Source organism: Sodiomyces alkalinus (assembly GCF_003711515.1).
Source record: "Sodiomyces alkalinus F11 unplaced genomic scaffold SODALscaffold_4, whole genome shotgun sequence".
NCBI lineage: Eukaryota > Fungi > Ascomycota > Sordariomycetes > Glomerellales > Plectosphaerellaceae > Sodiomyces > Sodiomyces alkalinus.
This window is the reverse complement of record NW_021167082.1, coordinates 1,009,857-1,028,665: the sequence shown is the minus strand read 5'-3', so window position 1 is coordinate 1,028,665 and position 18,809 is coordinate 1,009,857. Positions and strand designations below refer to the sequence as shown.

At 54.6% G+C, this 18,809-nt stretch overlaps 10 protein-coding genes across 10 annotated transcripts; 5 read left to right on the top strand and 5 right to left on the bottom strand.

The window, feature by feature from the left end:
- Positions 1-238: 238 nt before the first annotated feature.
- Positions 239-5,691, top strand: SODALDRAFT_344145 (solute carrier family 12 member 3; the record flags this gene model as incomplete). Its single annotated transcript, XM_028613148.1, has 5 exons — positions 239-314; positions 1,212-1,279; positions 1,337-1,523; positions 1,685-3,685; positions 3,754-5,691. 5 exons carry the CDS (start codon positions 239-241, stop codon positions 5,475-5,477), a joined length of 4,056 nt encoding a protein of 1,351 aa, XP_028466955.1. The 3' UTR covers positions 5,478-5,691.
- A 1,083-nt stretch (positions 5,692-6,774) lies between these two features.
- SODALDRAFT_359015 (hypothetical protein) lies at positions 6,775-8,463 on the top strand (the record flags this gene model as incomplete). Its single annotated transcript, XM_028614146.1, has 1 exon — positions 6,775-8,463. The coding sequence occupies one exon, from the start codon at positions 6,775-6,777 to the stop codon at positions 8,461-8,463; it is 1,689 nt and encodes a 562-aa protein (XP_028466954.1).
- A 294-nt stretch (positions 8,464-8,757) lies between these two features.
- SODALDRAFT_332569 (S-adenosyl-L-methionine-dependent methyltransferase) lies at positions 8,758-10,180 on the top strand. Its single transcript, XM_028611752.1, has one exon. It carries the CDS (start codon positions 8,861-8,863, stop codon positions 10,049-10,051), a length of 1,191 nt encoding a protein of 396 aa, XP_028466953.1. The 5' UTR covers positions 8,758-8,860; the 3' UTR covers positions 10,052-10,180.
- SODALDRAFT_332568 (cobW-domain-containing protein) lies at positions 10,011-11,465 on the bottom strand. The gene has a single exon (XM_028611751.1). The coding sequence runs from the start codon at positions 11,236-11,238 to the stop codon at positions 10,126-10,128; it is 1,113 nt and encodes a 370-aa protein (XP_028466952.1). The 5' UTR covers positions 11,239-11,465; the 3' UTR covers positions 10,011-10,125.
- A 325-nt stretch (positions 11,466-11,790) lies between these two features.
- On the top strand, positions 11,791-12,749 carry SODALDRAFT_378256 (hypothetical protein; the record flags this gene model as incomplete). The annotated part of the gene is made up of 3 exons (XM_028614969.1): positions 11,791-12,320; positions 12,448-12,575; positions 12,636-12,749. The coding sequence occupies exons 1-3, from the start codon at positions 12,167-12,169 to the stop codon at positions 12,747-12,749; spliced, it is 396 nt and encodes a 131-aa protein (XP_028466951.1). The 5' UTR covers positions 11,791-12,166.
- A 68-nt stretch (positions 12,750-12,817) lies between these two features.
- SODALDRAFT_332566 (hypothetical protein) lies at positions 12,818-13,821 on the bottom strand. Its single transcript, XM_028611750.1, has one exon. The coding sequence runs from the start codon at positions 13,705-13,707 to the stop codon at positions 12,982-12,984; it is 726 nt and encodes a 241-aa protein (XP_028466950.1). The 5' UTR covers positions 13,708-13,821; the 3' UTR covers positions 12,818-12,981.
- A 37-nt stretch (positions 13,822-13,858) lies between these two features.
- On the top strand, positions 13,859-14,737 carry SODALDRAFT_359010 (hypothetical protein; the record flags this gene model as incomplete). Its single annotated transcript, XM_028614145.1, has 6 exons — positions 13,859-13,925; positions 13,985-14,014; positions 14,098-14,200; positions 14,363-14,411; positions 14,477-14,510; positions 14,631-14,737. 6 exons carry the CDS (start codon positions 13,859-13,861, stop codon positions 14,735-14,737), a joined length of 390 nt encoding a protein of 129 aa, XP_028466949.1.
- Positions 14,738-15,101: 364 nt separating this feature from the next.
- On the bottom strand, positions 15,102-16,739 carry SODALDRAFT_294409 (FAD/NAD(P)-binding domain-containing protein). Its single transcript, XM_028608751.1, has 2 exons — positions 16,376-16,739; positions 15,102-16,255 (listed from the first exon to the last, which is right to left on the bottom strand). Exons 1-2 carry the CDS (start codon positions 16,498-16,500, stop codon positions 15,211-15,213), a joined length of 1,170 nt encoding a protein of 389 aa, XP_028466948.1. The 5' UTR covers positions 16,501-16,739; the 3' UTR covers positions 15,102-15,210.
- Positions 16,740-17,255: 516 nt separating this feature from the next.
- SODALDRAFT_152963 (hypothetical protein) lies at positions 17,256-18,088 on the bottom strand. The gene has a single exon (XM_028606878.1). The coding sequence runs from the start codon at positions 17,796-17,798 to the stop codon at positions 17,331-17,333; it is 468 nt and encodes a 155-aa protein (XP_028466947.1). The 5' UTR covers positions 17,799-18,088; the 3' UTR covers positions 17,256-17,330.
- On the bottom strand, positions 18,077-18,760 carry SODALDRAFT_359007 (hypothetical protein; the record flags this gene model as incomplete). Its single annotated transcript, XM_028614144.1, has 3 exons — positions 18,077-18,158; positions 18,313-18,432; positions 18,477-18,760. 3 exons carry the CDS (start codon positions 18,758-18,760, stop codon positions 18,077-18,079), a joined length of 486 nt encoding a protein of 161 aa, XP_028466946.1.
- Between the last annotated feature and the right edge of the window lie 49 nt (positions 18,761-18,809).

Sequence of the window (18,809 nt, the reverse complement as noted above, 5' to 3'; positions counted from 1 at the left end):
TTCGTACGGTATCCGAGCTTTATGTGCTATATTCTCATACCAAACGCCGAGAATGAGATGACCACTCCACTGTCCTTCGTATATGCTATCTCACACCCAGCTCCCCCTTCAGCTCAAGGGAACCCGAGGATCGATCCCAAGCTTTTCTTCGGGGCCCTTTGTAATTACATTGCCTCGTTCATGTCCTCCTTTCCATTTCCCCACGTCATACTCTCTGGGGTTGGCAGATAGGAAATCAATGTTGTGCGACTGCAACTCCCGAGTCGAGTCCCTGTCATCCCTTTGCAGCCTGCAGGGCCGGTGGTATGCACGAAGTAGCAGCGGAGATCTCGTGAGCTGGATTGGAGGGTCTTGGCTGACGTTGCCCCTCTCATCTGTGTCTCCCTTTGGCCCCTCATTCCTGTCCTCCTTGCCCGACTTTACTGTCTTTTTGGTGGTTTTTGTTTTTGCATGGATACGACCTACAACGTACGTGCCATGTTACGATGTACAGGCAACCACTGCCCACCAGGCCACCGCCTCCTACCTTAGGTACGGAGTACTCCCCGATACCCCCCACTTTGTAGCTCCCTTTGTTGGACCCCTGTGATCGCATCTTGAGGTACTTGGCGACTTTTGTACGAAATACAGAGCCTCGTACCTTAGGTACCTAGGTAAGGTACGGAGCTACCTTAGCCATGGCACGGTCGTCCCTTCGTAGCACGGCCCCTCCTCTGTAAACACAACCACAAATCCCCAAACTCCACTGATGTTCAACTCACCTTCAGCACCCTGTGGTTAATCCTTGGCGTTCATCCGCAGTCCCTTCGCTTTCTGGTAATTACTCCGTACTCGACTCATACACACATTCTGCCAGTCATCGACCTCGGATCTCCAGGTCTTGGCCGTGTTGGACTGCTAGCCTCAAGGGTGACCATCTCGTCTCTCGTCTTTCGTCTTTCGTCTCTCGCCTCTCGTCGCGCGTCTGTCCTCTGTCACGACCTCGAACTTGCCTCGTGGTCTCTTGCCCAGCCGGCAAATTATCCTTCCTTGGCTTGGGCGTCCGAAGCCTTCACCTGGTGCTGGCACATCAAGAGCTGCCCGACTTCCAACACCACGCTCCTCTCCCTTCGTCCTCACCTCCGCCTTCTCACCACACCCACTTGCTTCTGGCCTCGCAGGCCTGTATAACGAACGTCGCAGGCACTATGTGGTATGAGGACACGGCGGAGAATTTGTCATAAGCGGTCGGGAGACTGTCCCTTATAATCTATCTCCTCGGCCAGGTTATCCGTTCTCCGTGGCTCGCCCTCCTTCCCCACTCGATTTCCAGGGATTCTCATAGCAGCCAGCGTAGAAAATGCCTGGGTCTACCGATGCCAAACGGCGGTCCAGTTCCACTACTATGGAGCAGACACGGCCTGCCACCAAGCTCGGTGTGGTCTCGGGAGTCTACATCCCCGTCTGCTTAAACATCTTCAGCATTCTCATGTTTCTGCGCTTTGGCGTAATTCTCGGACAAGTTGGCCTCCTTGGCATCATCGGTTTGTCTTCTCCCCCAAGAACCTTTCCCTTCCCCTTAACCACCAGGACTGGGGCGGTTCAGCTCCCCCAATCCACCAAGGAGGGAAAACGAAGCTGCCCTTACACGTACATATCAAAGCCAGACTAACTCTCTGGCCCGGTATGAACTATGAACCCTCAGGTTTACTCCTCACCGCATACTTCGTCAACTTTCTGACGACACTCTCGCTGTCCGCCATTGCTTCCAACGGTGAAGTCAAAGGCGGTGGCGCCTATTATCTCATCTCGCGCTCTCTCGGTCCTGAATTCGGTGGCTCCATCGGCGTGCTCTTCTACCTGGCCCAGGTTTTGAACGCGGCTCTGAACGTCGTTGGTCTCATCGACTGCATCAGGATTTATGTGGGAGATGTCTTCCCTCAGGGTTTCTGGACTGGCTATGGCATACAGACTGCCGCCTTGTTCGTCTGCACTGGCATCGTGCTGGGTGGGAGCGGTATTCTGAGTCGAGCCAGCAATGCCTTGCTTGTTGTTCTTACCATCGCAGTGTTGAGCATCCCTGCCTCGACCCTCTTCAGGACACCCTTCCGGGATGACTCTCTCGGCCTTGATTTCACCGGTATTAATCTGGGGACTCTCGTCGGGAACTTCGCCCCCGACACGGAGGGAGACAGCTTTCGAGGACTTGAGACTTTCCGCGACCTGTTCGGCATTCTCTTTCCTGCTACCTCGGGCATCTTTGCCGGCGCTTCTCTCTCCGGCGATCTGCGCAATCCCAGCAGGGCCATTCCCAAGGGCACTCTGTGGGCCATGTTGACCACCTTCATCGCCTATCTCGTCGTCGTCTTCTCTCTGGCCGCGAGCACAACCCGAGAGTCTCTCCTTCAAAACCCCAGCATCATCTCTCTCACCAATCTTTATCCGCCCCTCATCCTGGCCGGTGAGGTCGCCGTCACCTTCGTCTCCGCCGTTCTCGCTCTCACGGGTGCGGCCAAGCTCATGATAGCCCTTGCCAAGGATAAGCTCCTACCCGGCTTGGCCGATGTCGTTCAGGACACGGGCAAAGCGGAAGATCCCCTCTACGCTGTTGTCATCACCTATGCCATTGCCCAGGTGGCCATGTTGGCCAATCTGAACCAGATTGCCACGTTCATCTCCATGGGTTATCAGATGACCTTCTTCGTCATGAATCTTGCTTGCTTCTTGCTCAAGATAGGATCGGCACCGAATTTTAGGCCCGCATTCAAGTTCTTCAGCTGGCAGACTGCATTTGCTGGAAGTATCATGTCGGCCATTGCCATGTTCTTTATCAATGGGACCTACGCTGCCCTCGCCGTCTGCCTGCTCGTCTTCCTGTTTTCCCTGATCCACTATCTCAGCCCACCCAAGCAATGGGGCGACGTCTCGCAGAACTTGATCTATCACCAAGTCCGCAAATACCTGCTCCGCTTGCGTCCGGAGCACATCAAATTCTGGCGGCCGCAGATCATTCTACTCATCAACAACCCCAGGAACCAAACCAGGCTGATCCAGTTCTGTAATTCCATGAAGAAAGGGTCCTTGTACATTCTTGGACATGTCATCGTCACCGACGACTTTGACAGCGGCGTACAGGAGGCAAGACTCCAGCAATCAGCCTGGACCAAGTACATCTCCGAATCATCCAGGATCAAGGCTTTCGTCCAGCTCACCATGTCTCCTTCCATCAACTGGGGCATCCGCAACCTGATCCTATCGGCGGGACTTGGTGGCATGCGTCCCAACATTGCCGTGATAGGGTTCTACAACATGGATGATTTGAGGAAATCCCGCCCCTCCGTCCGCGTTCCCGAGATGCCCATGTCACCCACTATGCCGTCTAAGCCAGTTCCCAAGAGGGAGGGGAAGGCTGCCGCTTCGAAACGAAGACGCGGCGACACGTCAGCGCGTCTGCTGGAGGGGACTCTGCCGACAGACGTCATCAGGACCGAAGACATGATGGGCGTTACTAACTACATGACCATGCTAGAAGATCTCGCCCTTAAACACAAACTCAACGTAGCTGTGGGCAAGGGGTTCCAGAACCTCGAGACTCCCCGCCCGGACGGAACAAATACCAAAAAGTACATCGACCTCTGGCCCATCCAGATGTCCGCCGAAGTGCTCTCCGATGGGAAGAGTTTCTTGACCACGAACTTTGACACATGTAAGACCTTTCTTTGGCAACCGGCATACAGGTCGAGGGATGCGGACACGAGCTGACCACACGCGTAGACACCCTGATTTTGCAGCTTGGATACATCCTCCACACGGTGCCGGCCTGGAAACGCGTCTACACACTCCGGGTCATTGTTTTCGTCGAATACGAAAGCGAAGTGGCGGAAGAGCACGCTAGGGTTAAGGCTCTTCTGGACAAGCTGAGGCTTGATGCCAAGATTCTCGTTTTCTGGCTGGCATGCGGCGAGCTCAAAACCTACGAGTACATCATCAATGGGCGCTCCGACGATGCAGAGAACGAGGCTGTGGTCAATGAGGTCCTTAGGAACGAGGACTGGTGGGGTGAACTGCAGACATTCCGGGGCCGCATGTCGACTACGGGTTCGGCGCAAGATCTGACGCATCTTGCCAACATCATCGAATCGACGGCGGGGCGAGCGGGGGTCTTCAACCCTCATGTCCCGGTGGACGAGGCCAATCCCAGGCGCCTGTCGGGCACAATCGACCTCGGTGACTTGCAAAGAAAGCCCACGGTGTCCAGATTCGTGCGGTTGGGCGTGAGCATGGGTATTCATACGTCTCACCTCGGGGACGAGGTCTTCGAAGGGGAGGAAGGCATTGAGAGTAGAATTCCCAGCGACGACGATCAAGGGCAGTCGAGTTCGGAATCGGAGTCGGATACAGAATATGGCGGCGACGACCTGAGCGATCACAGTGAAAATGAGGCGCAAGGGGTTGAACCGGTCCGGCGCCCACTCCTGTCGGGCAGCAGAGGTGGACGAAGCCTCAGCGTCGAGACCCTGGGCAGTGCATTCTCAAATGGACGAGGCCGGGACCGACGGACAAGGGAACATCACCCTGGGGAAATGTCGACCACTTACGGCACAGTCTCAGCACCGACACCCGCGGATATTTTGCAGGGCGGATCATCACAGCACGCCCACGGCAGCCAAGGCCAAGCCCGGGATAGTGGCACGAGGCAGTCAAGTCCTGGCGGAGCTGCCAAGCTCTCCCGAAGCCCTTCGTCCAAGACGTTCCATCCTCCTCCAAGGATACTCGGTGCTGAGGCATTCCCCGACCTTCCCAAACCAGCTTCATGCCGGGACGATTCCGGCACCGTAACCCCGATACGGCCAGCCATGTCCCGTCAGTCGTCGACCGTTCGGTTCTCCAGCCGTCCAGTACCAGAGACCAAGGTGACGGTGGAGGACACTGCAGGCCCCACCATCATGTTTGCCGAAGAGTCCAAGCCCGCGCCGTCCCGAGCTGAACGGCCTGCTTTTTCGAGACAGTCATCAGCCGGCCGATTCTCGAGCCGACCGGTTCCCGAACCCAAGGTATCGGTCGGCGACGGATCTGGACCCACCATCACGTTCGCGGAGCCGCCGTCGCGGTCGCGCAAATCGTCGGTGCTTTCCGACATTGAAGACGGGAGCGACGTGCAGCTGAACATGTCGGATATCCTGGAGCGGTACCGGCTTGGCGCGCAATGGCCCCAGGAGGAGGACGAGGAGGGATCGCCATACTCTACGCAGGGCTTGGCGCTCTCGTTCAACGACCTCCCGAGCCGGGCCCAGCACCTCATCTTGAACGAGCTGATGCGCTCGCAGAGCAACGAGACGGCCGTGCTCCTTACCACGCTGCCCATCCCCAGCGAGGGGACGTGCCATGATGAGGAGGCGAGTGTGGAGTACCTGTCCAACGTAGAGGTTTTGTGTCACGAACTGCCACCGATCCTGCTCGTTCTGAGCAATAACATGACGGTCACGGTGGGGTTGTAGAGACGGGGCTGATGATTTTTTTTCTTTTTTTTTTCTTCTTTTCTCTGCTTTGGAGGTTTTTTTTAATCGTCTGGGTTTCTTTATCATAGTACATGACGCGAAACATCATACATCTGGTTTTGCATTGGAAGTCTTTGTCTACAGCAAGTAGCATGCATGCATCGCAAGCAGGGCGGGCGCATTTCTGAATTATGGACTATTATACCACCGCCTCAACATCATTGCAAGTTGATTTAAAATAGAAATCCCTTTGAAGAGTTTCCCGGTTACTCGAGTCTTTCCAATACGTGATCTTTTGGACAAGTCTCTCCCTGCAATATGTAACATCTTCAAAGACACTTGCATCTTTGTGTGTCCCAATACTTTGGTGTTACTACCGGACGGACATTACACATGAAGCAATATTCTAGAAAAGCCGTCGCTTCGGATCCTCTCGAATGGAAAGACTATTGATGAGGTAAGGGCAAAAGGAATGGAGGGTAGATATTACATTCCTAGTGCAACAGAGTATCAGTTGAAGTCTTTCTTCCCTCGCTGTCTCTTCCCTTCTCCCTATAAGTGATCCTTGCGAAGTCGAGGGAGATCGTTGTATGTGACCCTCCCTACTTCTTCAACAAGCCACCTTCCCAGGGAGGTCGAAGAAAACGAACTACCTTCTTGAAGGATATTGCAGGCACAGACTCGTATATCCCTGGGCAACTGTCTATCGAAGTTGGCATATCCATAAGTATCGAATGCAACCAGCGTGGCTCGCGTCTGAAAGGAGACGACATCACACGACAAGATGGAAAATATCTATCCCTAAATTTTTGATTGGGAACAACCAGGTGTCTCACGAGCGGTCTTTGAATGTCAGGGGGGGGAGGAGACGGGCTGAGTTATTTCGGTCATTCGTTTGCCTCGCGTCTTAGTAGGGAAAGTTGCTACTCGGCCCTCTTTGTCGTGGGCAAGTCTCGTGGTCATTCAACCTCCTTTGGCATATAAAGTCGTTTTCGTCGCATCTCCACCAAGTCTTCCTGGAGGTCTTTGACGGAGTCGAGGAAGGGGGTCTGGTTTCTTTCATCCATCGCGACGTTTTCAGTGTCATCCCTAATCGCAGGGGGGCTGTTCGAGAACAATCTCTAAACGAATTCTGAAGACCCAGAAATAACTCCGGTGTCTTTTATTTTCTTTCGACCTTTTGACTGATCAGTCGTTAGACATCGACCTCCCCTCACTCTTGCTCTTGCACTTCCCCTTTCCATAGCGCACCAAGTTTTGACAGATTCATCAGTCGTGTTGTTCACGGATAGCGAGTATGATGGAATCGAGGGCAGGCTGGGGACGCCTGCGACAGCTCAACATCAACAAAATTCTCGCGCTCGTGAAAGCTCCGTCGACGACGGTGGAGCATGACGGGAAAGGGGCCTTCTGCATCATACACACGCCCGACCGACCAGTCTACCCCACTCCTGCAACGTTGGTGCCGACGGACGATGAGTGTATGCGATTCCTGGAGGCTTTCAGGTCACCCAAGAAGTTCGGCTGGGATGACGACGACGACGACGACATCGAGGAAGAAGACCCAAAGAAAGTGACTGGGGCGAATATGGCCGAGTGGAAACCGTATCCGCCACTTAAGGACTTTCCTCGGCCTCCCCAGACGGCGAGAACGAATGTCATTCGGGCCGAGCAGACGAAGCCGGGGAGGAGGAGTATAGTACCGTGCGGAACAGGGAACCAACAGCAACCACACGCAACTATCGCTGACGAGAAGTCGTGGAATGACGGTGAGCGGAGGAATGAGAGCATGCGCGGAAATCCGGTTGGGGGCGTCGCGACACTCGAGGATGCCCAAACGCGATTGAGGATGCTGGCATCCCATTCCCATCGGAAGGCGGCACGTTGGTCGGACCAGAGTCAGGATTCGGGATATGAAGAGTTGCCGTGGTGTCGCGGCCCTCGAGATACAAGACCGAAGGTGACCATACCTACGCACCAGCCGCAGAGTCCCCAGTCCACGACAGAGCCGAGATCTCGGTGGTCTTTGAGTCCACATGGTCCCAGGGAGCACTGTTCCCCGTTAGCGATGCACTGCCAGCAAGACGACAATATCGGCAAGAACCAGAACCTGTCAAGAGGAGAATCATCAGAGAATGCAGACCATATCGCATACAGCATTCTTGCTACCTCAGAAGACGAGGAGAAGATCGCTCCTTCGCCGAGCTGTCCGGTGCTGCCGCCACTTGGTAAACCTTCGGAACAACTGGAATCTACTCAATCTCCAGTGGAGGCCCCCGAACAGGAAAGGCGGCGCATCACCTCGGGGTTCCAGGACTGGCAGACGCCAGAGCAGAGAGAGGAATTCGAGCGGAACATCGAGGTGTACGGAGATTGGGCCGAATACTATTTCCAGACGGACAATTTCGAGGACAATCGACACAGCGAGAAGCGAAAGAAGAGAAGATCACCAGGGGAAGCCACCATCTCCGATACCCATACAGCGAGGAGTCTAGAGACTGTATGGGAGGACATGGGTCCCGATACGCCCGATAGTTTCGGGAACCCGAACCCGTGGTTCAATCAGGGGGGAGTAGTGGTCGAGGGAGAAGACTCATCTCGGCGACTGGAGGGGGAGCCGCGGCTTGAATCTGGGACGCTGCCAGACGATTTCCTGGAGAACGAACACGATTTCTTTAATGGCGACACGACAGGTCCCAGCAGCCGAACGTTGAAGCAGCGGGGAGCGCGACCTCTAGAGCCTGAATCGGGAGCGATACAGCCGAGCGCTTGGGTCGCTGAAGGGGGCATTCCTCGAGGGTTCTACCTCGAGAATGACGGCCTTGATCTTGTGCGAATCCATCAAACACAGAACCGCCTTCAAGATCGATGGAAACCGCCGCCGCACGTTAAGCCGCGGCGACCAGATGTGTTCTACGAGGCCGCATGGCATGCCATCTTGAACAAGCCTCTGCCTGTTAACCCCGGTCTTGGAGGAATGATTTGAACAGGGGGATGGGGAAAGCTGTGGACAGGGACTTAATCTTCAAAGACTTCCCTTCAGAATAGAGGGATATGGTGGGGTGTTGTCTGTCAGGACTCGAGCCTCTGGTCGATGGACACTGGCTGGCGTCGAGACGGTGTGCCGAAATGCAGTTATACATGCGACTCGGATGATACATCATTCGCTTTTAATAATATTCAAATAACTGAGATATACATCTACCGAAATTCCGTGGTCCAAGCTCCGGGATGCTATCAAAATCCTCAAACGCGTTTCAATTCTTTGTCTTCAAACTATTTCTGTACTCTCGCCGTGGCCTCCCTTCCCATCACCCCTAGCATGTTTGACTGAGATAGAAGCTTAAAGGCACTGTTTCAGCCATGCTCTTCGAAATTCCTTAATGCCCCGCATTCTCCCTTCCCTTTTCCGCAAAGCCCGCACCATCTCCCCTCACCTCGGCACTCTTCTCCCTGCGACGCGTGACCTCCCTTCGGCCCTCAACGAGTTGAGATGGATCCGCGAGCACGTCCACTTGACCGCTACCGGTGATGGCGGCAATGCTGCGTCCGCTGCGGCACTCGAAAAACGCGTCGCCGCCCTCTGCGCCCGCCGTGGCCGCGGTGTACCCTTGCAGTACGTTCTCGGGACCCAGCCCTTCGGCACCCTGGACCTCCGCTGTCGCCCCGGAGTTCTAGTCCCTCGGGCAGAGACGGAAGCCTGGGTCCTGCATCTTGCCGATCGTCTCAAGGGTAGGGCAAGGGACGCCGACCTCTCGTCACTCCCAGACCGCCGCCGCCGCTCCGACGACCAAGAGGAGGGGGGCCTGAGAATCGTCGATTTCTGCACCGGCACCGGTTGCGTCGCCCTTGGTCTCTTCGCTGGCCTCCAGTCCACCCACCCACATCTGCACGTCCGCGGCGTTGACGTTTCGACGCGAGCCGTGAACCTCGCGCGCGAGAACCTGCGCATCAATCTGGAGGCTGGGAACCTTGCCGCTCCCCTCGCCCCGAAGCAGAGTTTCGCGTTTGGGCAGGCAGATGTCTTCGACGACGAAGCGATGCGAGGCCTCATAAATACCGGAGACGAAACAACGCGAGGGGGTCGGGGTTACGATGTCGTCGTCGCGAATCCACCTTACGTATCCCGAGACGTGTGGGCGCACGGTCGCGGGGACCTGGGCTACTCAGTGCGCAAGTACGAGCCGTCGCTCGCGCTGGTTCCGGGCGAAGGTGTACCGTCGTATGAAGGATGCGCCCACGAAGACGTCTTCTTCGCTCGCCTGCTGGATGTCGCGGGCTGGCTCGGCGCTAGGGTCGTGCTGTTTGAGGTCGGGGATGAGGCGCAGGCGGCGAGAGTGCTGCAGCTCGTAGCGCGGAAGATGGCGTGGCGCGGCGACGAGATAGATGCGCGGTGCGAGGTCTGGAGGGACTGGCCGGACTTGCCTCCCACAGACGGTGAGGCGGTGCCACTGCGGGTAGAACATGGCAAGGAGAGCAGGAACGTCCCGGTTAAGGGGAGTGGAAAAGTTCGATCTGTTCTCATTAAACCAGATGTGCGCCCGCACGTCAATATGTCTCGGCAGTCATTATAATACTCTATCTATTATGCTCTAGTATATACCCACTCTATTGGCGATCCGGATCTCTACTTTTACCCAATCCTGTTTCATAGAATCTTATTCACAGCCAATGCCCCCGTACCTTCACCGTCTAGTTGTAGGAAACCACCCTCCTCGATCTTCTTCTTCCACTTCCCGCCCGCGTACCTTGCTAGGATTATGGTCATCCGTAGAGGAATCCGATCGCTCGACTCGTGCTCCGCTGTGGTGTCGGAGACGGGCGTGAATGTCCACCTCCCGAACGCCCAGTTGAGAATGAAACGAGAGCTATCGTGAGGCGGCGTTGGGTTGGCGTCGTCCTGATCCGAGTCGCGGGCCGTTCCCGACACGGTAAGGACGGACTTGATTCGATAGACCTCGTCTTTGGGGGCCGCTTTGAGAAGCGAGAGAAGCTTGCCGGCATCGACGCCGGCGCCTTTGGCTCCGCCGGTGAGCTCGACGGACAGCACTTCCACCTCGGTTTGGTGGTCATGCTGGTGACCGTGATCGTGTTTCTCGTGAGAAGAAGGCTCACGTTTGGTGTGTTCTTCCGTCAGGTCCCGGGCGAGGCCGCCGTCGATACCGAAGATCAAGTCAGCTTCTACCCAACCCTTGCGGCTCTTGACCCAGGGAGTCTCCACCTCGAGATCGCCAACGCGGTCGAGCACCTCGTCGAAGCGGAGCTCGTCGCAGGTTTCCCATTTGTTGAAGACGATGAGGTCGGTGTAGCGGGCCTGGTTGCGGGCCGTCCAGCTGGTATCCTCGTAGCCCTTCCAGTTCTCGACGTCGATGGCGCTGAGGACGCCGTCGAGCACGTAGGCGCCTCCCGTCTCGCGCGCCAGACGGTTGATCTCGAAGACGAGGGTGGCGGGGAAGGCGGAGCCGGAGGTCTCGATGACGATGCGGTCCGGGTTGATGGTCGACCTGAGTTCCTCGAGGGCTACGTCGAGCTGGCCGACGAGGTTGCAGCAGATGCAGCCGTTGAGAAGCTCCCGGACGCCCGAGACGGCGGCTGACGAGGCGAGCTGCGAATCGACTGCCAGATCGCCAAATTCGTTCTTGATGAGTGCGAGTTTGTAGTCTGGGTTCTTGGCCTTGAGCTGGGGCAGGAGGTTAAGAATGAGAGTCGTTTTTCCCGAGCCCAAGAAGCCGGTAATGATGGTGATGGGAATTGGTGCCATGCTGTTGTTGTTGTTGGTGGTGGTGGTGGTGCTGGTGGTGTTGGGTACAGATAAAGGGACCGGCCGCTCGGAAAGATGCTGAAGCCAATGGGTATCAAAGAGAATGAGCGACGCCAAAAGCAGTAAGACGAAGTAAACAAACGAAGATGACCAGTATCCAACGGATAAAACGACCGTGGGTGTGAAATGGCGCCGAAGTTATGGAACAGTCAAGGGAAAAAAGGAACGCCACAGCGGTGCATCTCATTAGGAGAGGATGAGTATTACCCCTCCGAGGGGTTAGTAATCGGCCCAGAAAGGCACCTGACTCTCTCGGTCCGGAGTCCCTCCCGATAACGGAGAGTTCCCGTTCCCACCAAAGTTTTACCTTATCTTAGCGTCGCCAAGAGCCGCCGTTCAATTTCCACCGATATGACGTCATGGTAATTGTCTTCGCTCCGGAGCACGAAGTACGTGTACTTCCATTGACGAATATCCGTATGCAAGGTACCTTACTCATTCCCCAAAAGGCCCAGACTTCAGTCTCACACCAACAGCGTCATCGTCATCTCCAACTGAATGAAGGAAGGTTCGTTTACGCAAGCCCTCGGCTCATTAATCCAATTACATAGTTAGCAGACGTTCCACCTTGGACTTCCCAGTGCGCGCTCCCAGATGGTGGCATGGTGCCTCAATATCCGTATTTGTCCCTTTCCCAGTCGTCCCGAGAGTATTCAAACTTTCTCCTTTCCCACTGCTCATACATCTCTGCTACCCTCTAAATACACTGTACTGCATTGGGTTTCAATTCCAACGCTGTACCAGTGCTTATTGCCAATCAACAAGCCGAAGCGGAACAACGATTATTTCTTACGGCCCCGCTGGATTCGTATCCGTATAACCACAACCGAAAAGACTCGCATTCGTTCTCCATTTCGAAACAGCTATCATGTCCCAGGAGGCTGAGATCAAGGCTAAGGCCGAAGCCCCCAACGCAAGCTTCAAGGAGCAGCTAGACCGGAAGGCAGACGAGGCTCAAGAGCCTTCACAAAACAACGACAATGCCGTCACCACCAACACCGTTAACCCCATCATCAAAAAAGGTTAGTACTACCTAAGTATCCTCGTCGTGTTACGCCATTTCTATCTCCCAGGGCGTTGTATATCAGCCATGGCGTCCACTCCAAACCAATCTTTCCATTCTCTTGCTGACATGCATCTTTGTTGTAGTAACCGAATACATACCCGCCACCAAGTCCGTACTGGGTGATCCTCAAGATGAGAAAGAGAAGACAGGAGAGGAAGAAGCCCCGCCATCTGAACCCCCCGAACGTCCTATACACGATGACAAGATCGAAGTATTCCTGAGGGAACAGCATAGAACCCAGGTTAATAAGGCCCTGAATTGAAAAACATAGGCCTTGTCCGACGAGACCCATCCGGAGAGACGTGGGGGTGATAATGCTGTCTGTTATCATGCGGGCACCGAATACTGCGTCAGGCCATCAGGGGTAGCATGTAATGCTTCTTAACTGTATTGCAAGTATGTCGAATTTCGACCATGTAAAACTACATATTACTATACCCTAATGGATGCCAATACCAAAACGCCACAATATGCTTCTAAATGACGGGTGAGACCAATCGACCACTAAAAAAAGGAAGAAAAAAATAAAAGAAGAAAAAAGGCATCCACCCAACTCCCCAGCAAACCCAGTCAACCCTGATTTTCAGTGCAATATCATTTCCCCGGGTGCTGAGGGCTTAAGCAAGTATCAGCGCCGCAACAACGACGACCTTCAACCACAGCAGCCCCGGTCCTTGTCTGGTGGAAGGTGCCGCAGCCTCAACAAACGCCTCCATGCCAGCCTCGGCCGGAGGAATTCCGCCACGTGCCCCAGAGACTTCATCATCTTCATCACCGGGGGCAGGTGCCGCACCAGGGGGCACCTCGTTGCCAGTCTCGGGCTCCAATACCTCGTCGGGCACATCCGTAGGCGTGACGGGAGGTACTGCGGGCACGTCCTCGGAGAACCCGGGTGTCTCTGATACATTCGGCAGTGGCAGTAGCGTCACCGTAATCTCGGCCACCTCCTCGGGAGGTACCTCTTCTGCAGGCGGTGCCTCGACGTCTGTCGGTACCGGGGCGTCGTTCACTGGGACCGGCTGGGGGTCGGCCGCCACGCCGTTGCCGTTGATGATGACTCCATGGGTCTGCTCCGTGCTGGGGGCGGTGATGGTTACGGTTACTTCTCCTCCCGCGCAACGGTTACAATCTACCGTGGTCTCGAGGAAGCAAGGGGGGAAAGCCGGTCGGCGGTAGTCGGCCGGATTGCCGGTGATGGTCTGGGTGATGGTGTAGGTGGCTTCCCATGTGGACTCGTGGTTGGCGGCTAGGAGGTTGGTGGTCCAGACCGTGGTGTAGATGGTTTCTGTGGTGAATGTGTAAACGGGCTGGCAGTTGTCCGCTGCGAGGGACGAGAGTAGCATCGGGTTAAGACTAGGAGACAGTTAGCCTTGACGTCGACGTCGGTCTGCATGTATGTTGGTTATCCCCTACCTCATAGTGGAAGCACGTAGCGAAGATAAGTTCGAATCTGGGAAAATGTGCTGAAGAGAGATGACTGCGAAAGTAGCTGTTATGTCTCCCGGTGAGGACGACTTGACAGCTGAAGATCCGATGATGAGGCAACTCAAATACAGTCTTGGTTCCAGGGAATAGAACGTCTTTAAATGGTCGGACGACATGAACGAAAAGCACAAATAGAGGAGGTAGGACACCAACCTACGAGCCGCAGTGAGGCATGGGAAAAGTTGACATGCATTGACGTGAAATAACGTAGCTGAGACCATTGCACTCCCAGCCGCCCGGAATCTCAGCCCATGGTCGCGATCCGCCACATAGCAGCCAAGTTCAGGGACTATCCGACAGGTCTATGGCGCTTGCATTCTACAACCCGGAGAGCATTCCGATAAAGGCATTGTTCACTCCTTAATGGCGAGTGCCGAGAAATCGACGACCAGTAGCGAGACCAGAGGCGACTGAGGTAACAAAGGTGGTGGTTGGGCAAAGGTCCGACCACGTACATTCCTCGGGTCGGCATATTATGGTCGTTAATAAGTGCTTGACCCGCCTGCCACAAAGGCGAGCTGTGCACGTGGACGTCAAACCGGCTGCAAGCAAGAACGGGCTGGTGGGTTATGGTGGCTTTAATAGGTATCAGCGTTGAGGCTGAGCCGATGTTTCACTCCGAATGAGTCGACCTCGTACTGGAATGTGCAGAAGAAATATTGTCCGCTTCCACGCCACTTCTTCAGTCTTGCTTGAATTTAATCGATCCGCGGATCAGCACATCGTCAGCCAAGGATAGGAAAAGGCACCATCCATCTGGACGGAATTTCAAGCAAAATAGTTGTCGAAAAAGAGCAGAGACAACCAACCGTCACCACATATCAAATATCACTTGCGGAATGGTATGTCCCCCATACTCAGCATCTCTCCTCCACTCTGGTTTACTAGAGGAGAAACTTCCTAATTTCAAGGGATTTTAATCTGCAGAGCATCTTCAAAGGTTTGAAGAAGGCAACGCGACACCGTGGGATACGTGGTGCTGGTCGTGGCAGCTCTGGTTACTTTTTGATCTGAAGAAGAAAAAAAGAAGAAAGGAAAAGGGAAAGGAAAAAAATCCAATTCTGCGATGTTTGTAGTCTGGTGGAATTGACGCTAGTTCGAGGTGGGAAGGCGGTGTGGTACAGATTGGCGAGACATTGGACCGATTGACAGATTACCTTACGTAAACCAACTCCATCAGGAATCAGGAATACCGTATGTAATTACCTACCAACCGAGCCGCCTTGAAGCTGAACACTGGAGACCCATGTTTCTCATCTATTGTCATCTGAAAGGTCCGCCACAGAAACCAAGAAAAAATGTCGCCGACAATAGCATGCATCTCAAACATAAACACACCATCCATCCGTCCAGGCCAACGACTAAAATATCTTCTTCCCCGCGGCAATGGCCTTGCTGGAGTTGGTTCCCAGGTACCGACCCTTCACCCACCACACAAGGAGGCTGTACAGTTTCCATGTGCCCATCTGGCCCGTTGCCCGGCCTCGACCGAGCGTGATGGCTCCGACCACCTTGTTTTCGGGGACGTATTCCTCGATCTCGCCCGCGATCTCGCCCTCGCCGCTAACTAGGAATGTTTCGAGGACCTTCACCAGGTGCTGCGCCTGTCGCTGCGCGAGGTACATTGTCGATTCCTCCAAGTTGCCGGCATCTCCTACCACGAACAGGTTCTTGTGACCCGGCACCCGCAGGTCCTTGCCCTGCTTGACGCACCCGTTCGCATCCAGCATGTCCTTGGGAACGAAGGACGTGTTGGGTATGACCCCGACGGTTGGGAAGTACGCGTGGGTTTCGAGCGTCTCGACCTCGCCGGTTGTTTTGGTCAGCTGGAGCGTCGTCGTCTTCTTCTTCCCACCGGCCCCGGCCTGCGTCACGCCGGTGACACGTGCGTTGGTGATGATCTTGGCCCCCAGGCGCTCAATCTCCTTCTTGGCTCCCTTGCGCACGTCTTCGCGGAATTGGGAGCCCAGGGGGAGGTCCTTGTCGATGACGAAGTAGATTTCCTTCTTGCCCCCGTACTCGAAAGCGATTTCGCCCACCGTCTCGACGCCCGTTGTGCCGCCACCGGCTACAACCACCGTCTTGGCCGCGGCGAGCTGATCTCGTGCCGCTTGCAGCGCCTGCTTGGTCTTCTCGGTTGTGTCGAGGTCCTTCCATGGCATGTCGTCCCGTGCCCTGCTGCCCGTGGCGACGACCAGGGCGTCGTAGGAGATGCACCGGTGTCCACCATCGTTGGTCGCTATGACGACCTTGTTCGCTTCAGGCTCCAGAGACTCGGCTTTGCCGAAGACGATCTCCCAATTCTCCTTCGGATATTGCTCGAAGCCGGGTTTTAGCGGGGTGAAGAGAATGTCGTCGGAGAATTGGCCTGGGACGATTCCCCGGACGGACGCCAGGTTCCAGTATCTGCATGCGGGAGAGTGTTAGTGCGTTGGCGCCTTCTTCACGCGAATTCCCCCCGTGTCGCGTCGCCCCGATCTTACTGCCAGATACAGGAAAATCCGATTGGATAATGCGGTTGCTCACTGATCTGTATTGGGCGTCACCAAAATGACCTTGATATCTTTGGCTTTGGGGACAGCGTTTTGCAGGATATAGTGGGTGATAGGGACACCCACCATTCCCGCCCCCAGAACTATAAGAGTCTTCATACCGAGATCGTGGAAGAAGAACCTTTCGAAGATCTGGCCGTAGAGTCAAAGAAAGAGGCTGGGGCCGAGCGAGGAAGAAATAGATATAGAGTCGAGACGAGGGAAGGGGCACGAGAGGGCTGTCTGGCTTATAAGAAGACTAATGTCTATACAGTCTATGTCTCTTTTCGATGCTTGTTCATTCACCTAGGCGAACCGATGAAAATAAATACCGAACTCAACAGGCAGTTGGGCTGAAGCAGGCGCTGCGTTGTTATAGCTAGAGCTTTCATTGCGCCTCAAGTTGATAATCACCTTCGCGATAGAATGCGAAATGCTAATTATGGCCTTGCTATGCTAAATCGTGAAGCGATGCATGCCTCTGCGTAGCAGGGCCGTGCGCGCGGCAGCGGCAGGGGGGTGAATGGGACGCACCACTTGTACTCAGTAAAAGCAACCGCGCGGTGCGGACTTTGGATATTACGCTTGGTCGCATCCTGAGCTATGTATGGTAATCTCCGACCCTGCAGTACGGACTGACTACCTGATCTCCGCTCGCTCCACCAACATGGAGACAGGCAGGGCAAGTCGAGACGGACCGTTTCGTCGACGGCAGGGCGAGGCGAATCACGTGACTATATTTCTTCACGGTTGAGGCACCGCTAGAATAGGTCGTAGTATGATTAATTCTGGAAGAGGATCTCGATGAGGTGGTTAATTGTATAAGGTACCTTAAGGTAAAGGACATGGCTACACGTGAGTATAACATAAATTAGGGGTTAATTGGCCTTTTATTTACTCGCTGTTCTGAAATCTTCAAGTACCGTCTCGTTGAGATCGTGGAAGTGTGCCTATTTACTTTCCTTGATGTCTTCTTCCTGGATCTGGAGATACTGGGCTGTATGCCCGTGATAAGACTCCGCAAGCGACGGCCGCTGGCTGCACAGCACACGAAAGTTCTCTCCCCCATAATTAGTATCTACCGTGAGCTTTTGGTCAGTATACTCAGCTAGGATGCTATGCCATAACACACTCAGCTTCTTGACGAAGTTGCGATAGCTCTCAGGTTGAGAGTCCTTGTCGCTGACCACACGAGAGAATATTGGATAGTGAGCGGAGCGAGCTGCGTGTCCCAGGTGTCGCCAGTCAATCTCTCTCCCGTAACTCATGCTTCCTAGGACTAGCTGTGCAAGAGTGAGTTGCCTTCGGGAGTTCGATGTCGGACAACTGTGCCAGCGATAATCGATCGCTAGATCCGAAAGTCTAGCCCATATAGCCACTTGATGGGGCTTCCTCCCCGATGGTTTCTGTAGCTCCATCGATCTCGGTGCTGCATCACGTCTCCAGAATGTTGCAGTGTTGTGGCATCATGATATGTCAACGGGACTTTGCTCCCCCCTCCATAATGTCGTATATGAAGCTCGGACTGCGTAGCCACTATGCTGCGAGCTGCAAGTTGTAAACCAAGTCCGGATTGTTTCCCTCCGCCATTGTGAATATCTCCTCGGATGTAATAATAGAGACGGGGTATTGGGGCAATTAAACTGCCAATACAACCCACCGCCCCTCCAATTATCATGGTGCTAGGTGGTATCTACTAGCGTCGGTGTGGTGTCGTCAAGATAAAGTGAAGGAAAAAGGTCATCTTGGAACCGATGGACTGCAGCAAGGACCGGACCCTCAGCATATTCGGGAGACATAAAGATAACGCCGCCAGGCACAATGCCATCATGATCTCAATTGATGAGACAATCTCTCCCTATCTCCATAGTCCCCCAACAAGTTATCTTTCGAGGAAGAAGAGAAGCAAGCATTGTCCGCTAATATCGCGACCATCTTAATGACGCCCTCGGGTGGCGCGCGCTGGGACGGCCTTGTTGGTCGTCGTAGCGGGAGAGCATGACATCAAGGCGGGGAAAGAGCCTCGAGATGCTTTCCACGCCTTCCATTTTGCTGCTCCCGGAAGTTAGCGCACGGAAGAAGGGGAAACAGGTTACGTTCCTAATGGATCGTGGAGATGGTCATCTCCATCTGCACCGGCGCGCTTCCGTGCGCGCTGGCACATCTTACGACAGACATCCTCAGGCTCAGACACGAGTGCTACCGATACCGTCACATTTGTCTCAGATGCTACTGCGGGTAGTCGGAGATCAAGCTGGAACTCAAACCGAGACAGGCATCGTAGGTTGTAAGGGGTGTTCGTAATCAATACGCAGGTGAGTCGAGTAAGGGCGAGTGTGACGTTTTCCGTCATGCTGTTTCCCAATAGACCCAGTAACATGTCGGGGCTGGTATTTTGAGTTTTTTAGCGCCCGATTATTGAATAAAGC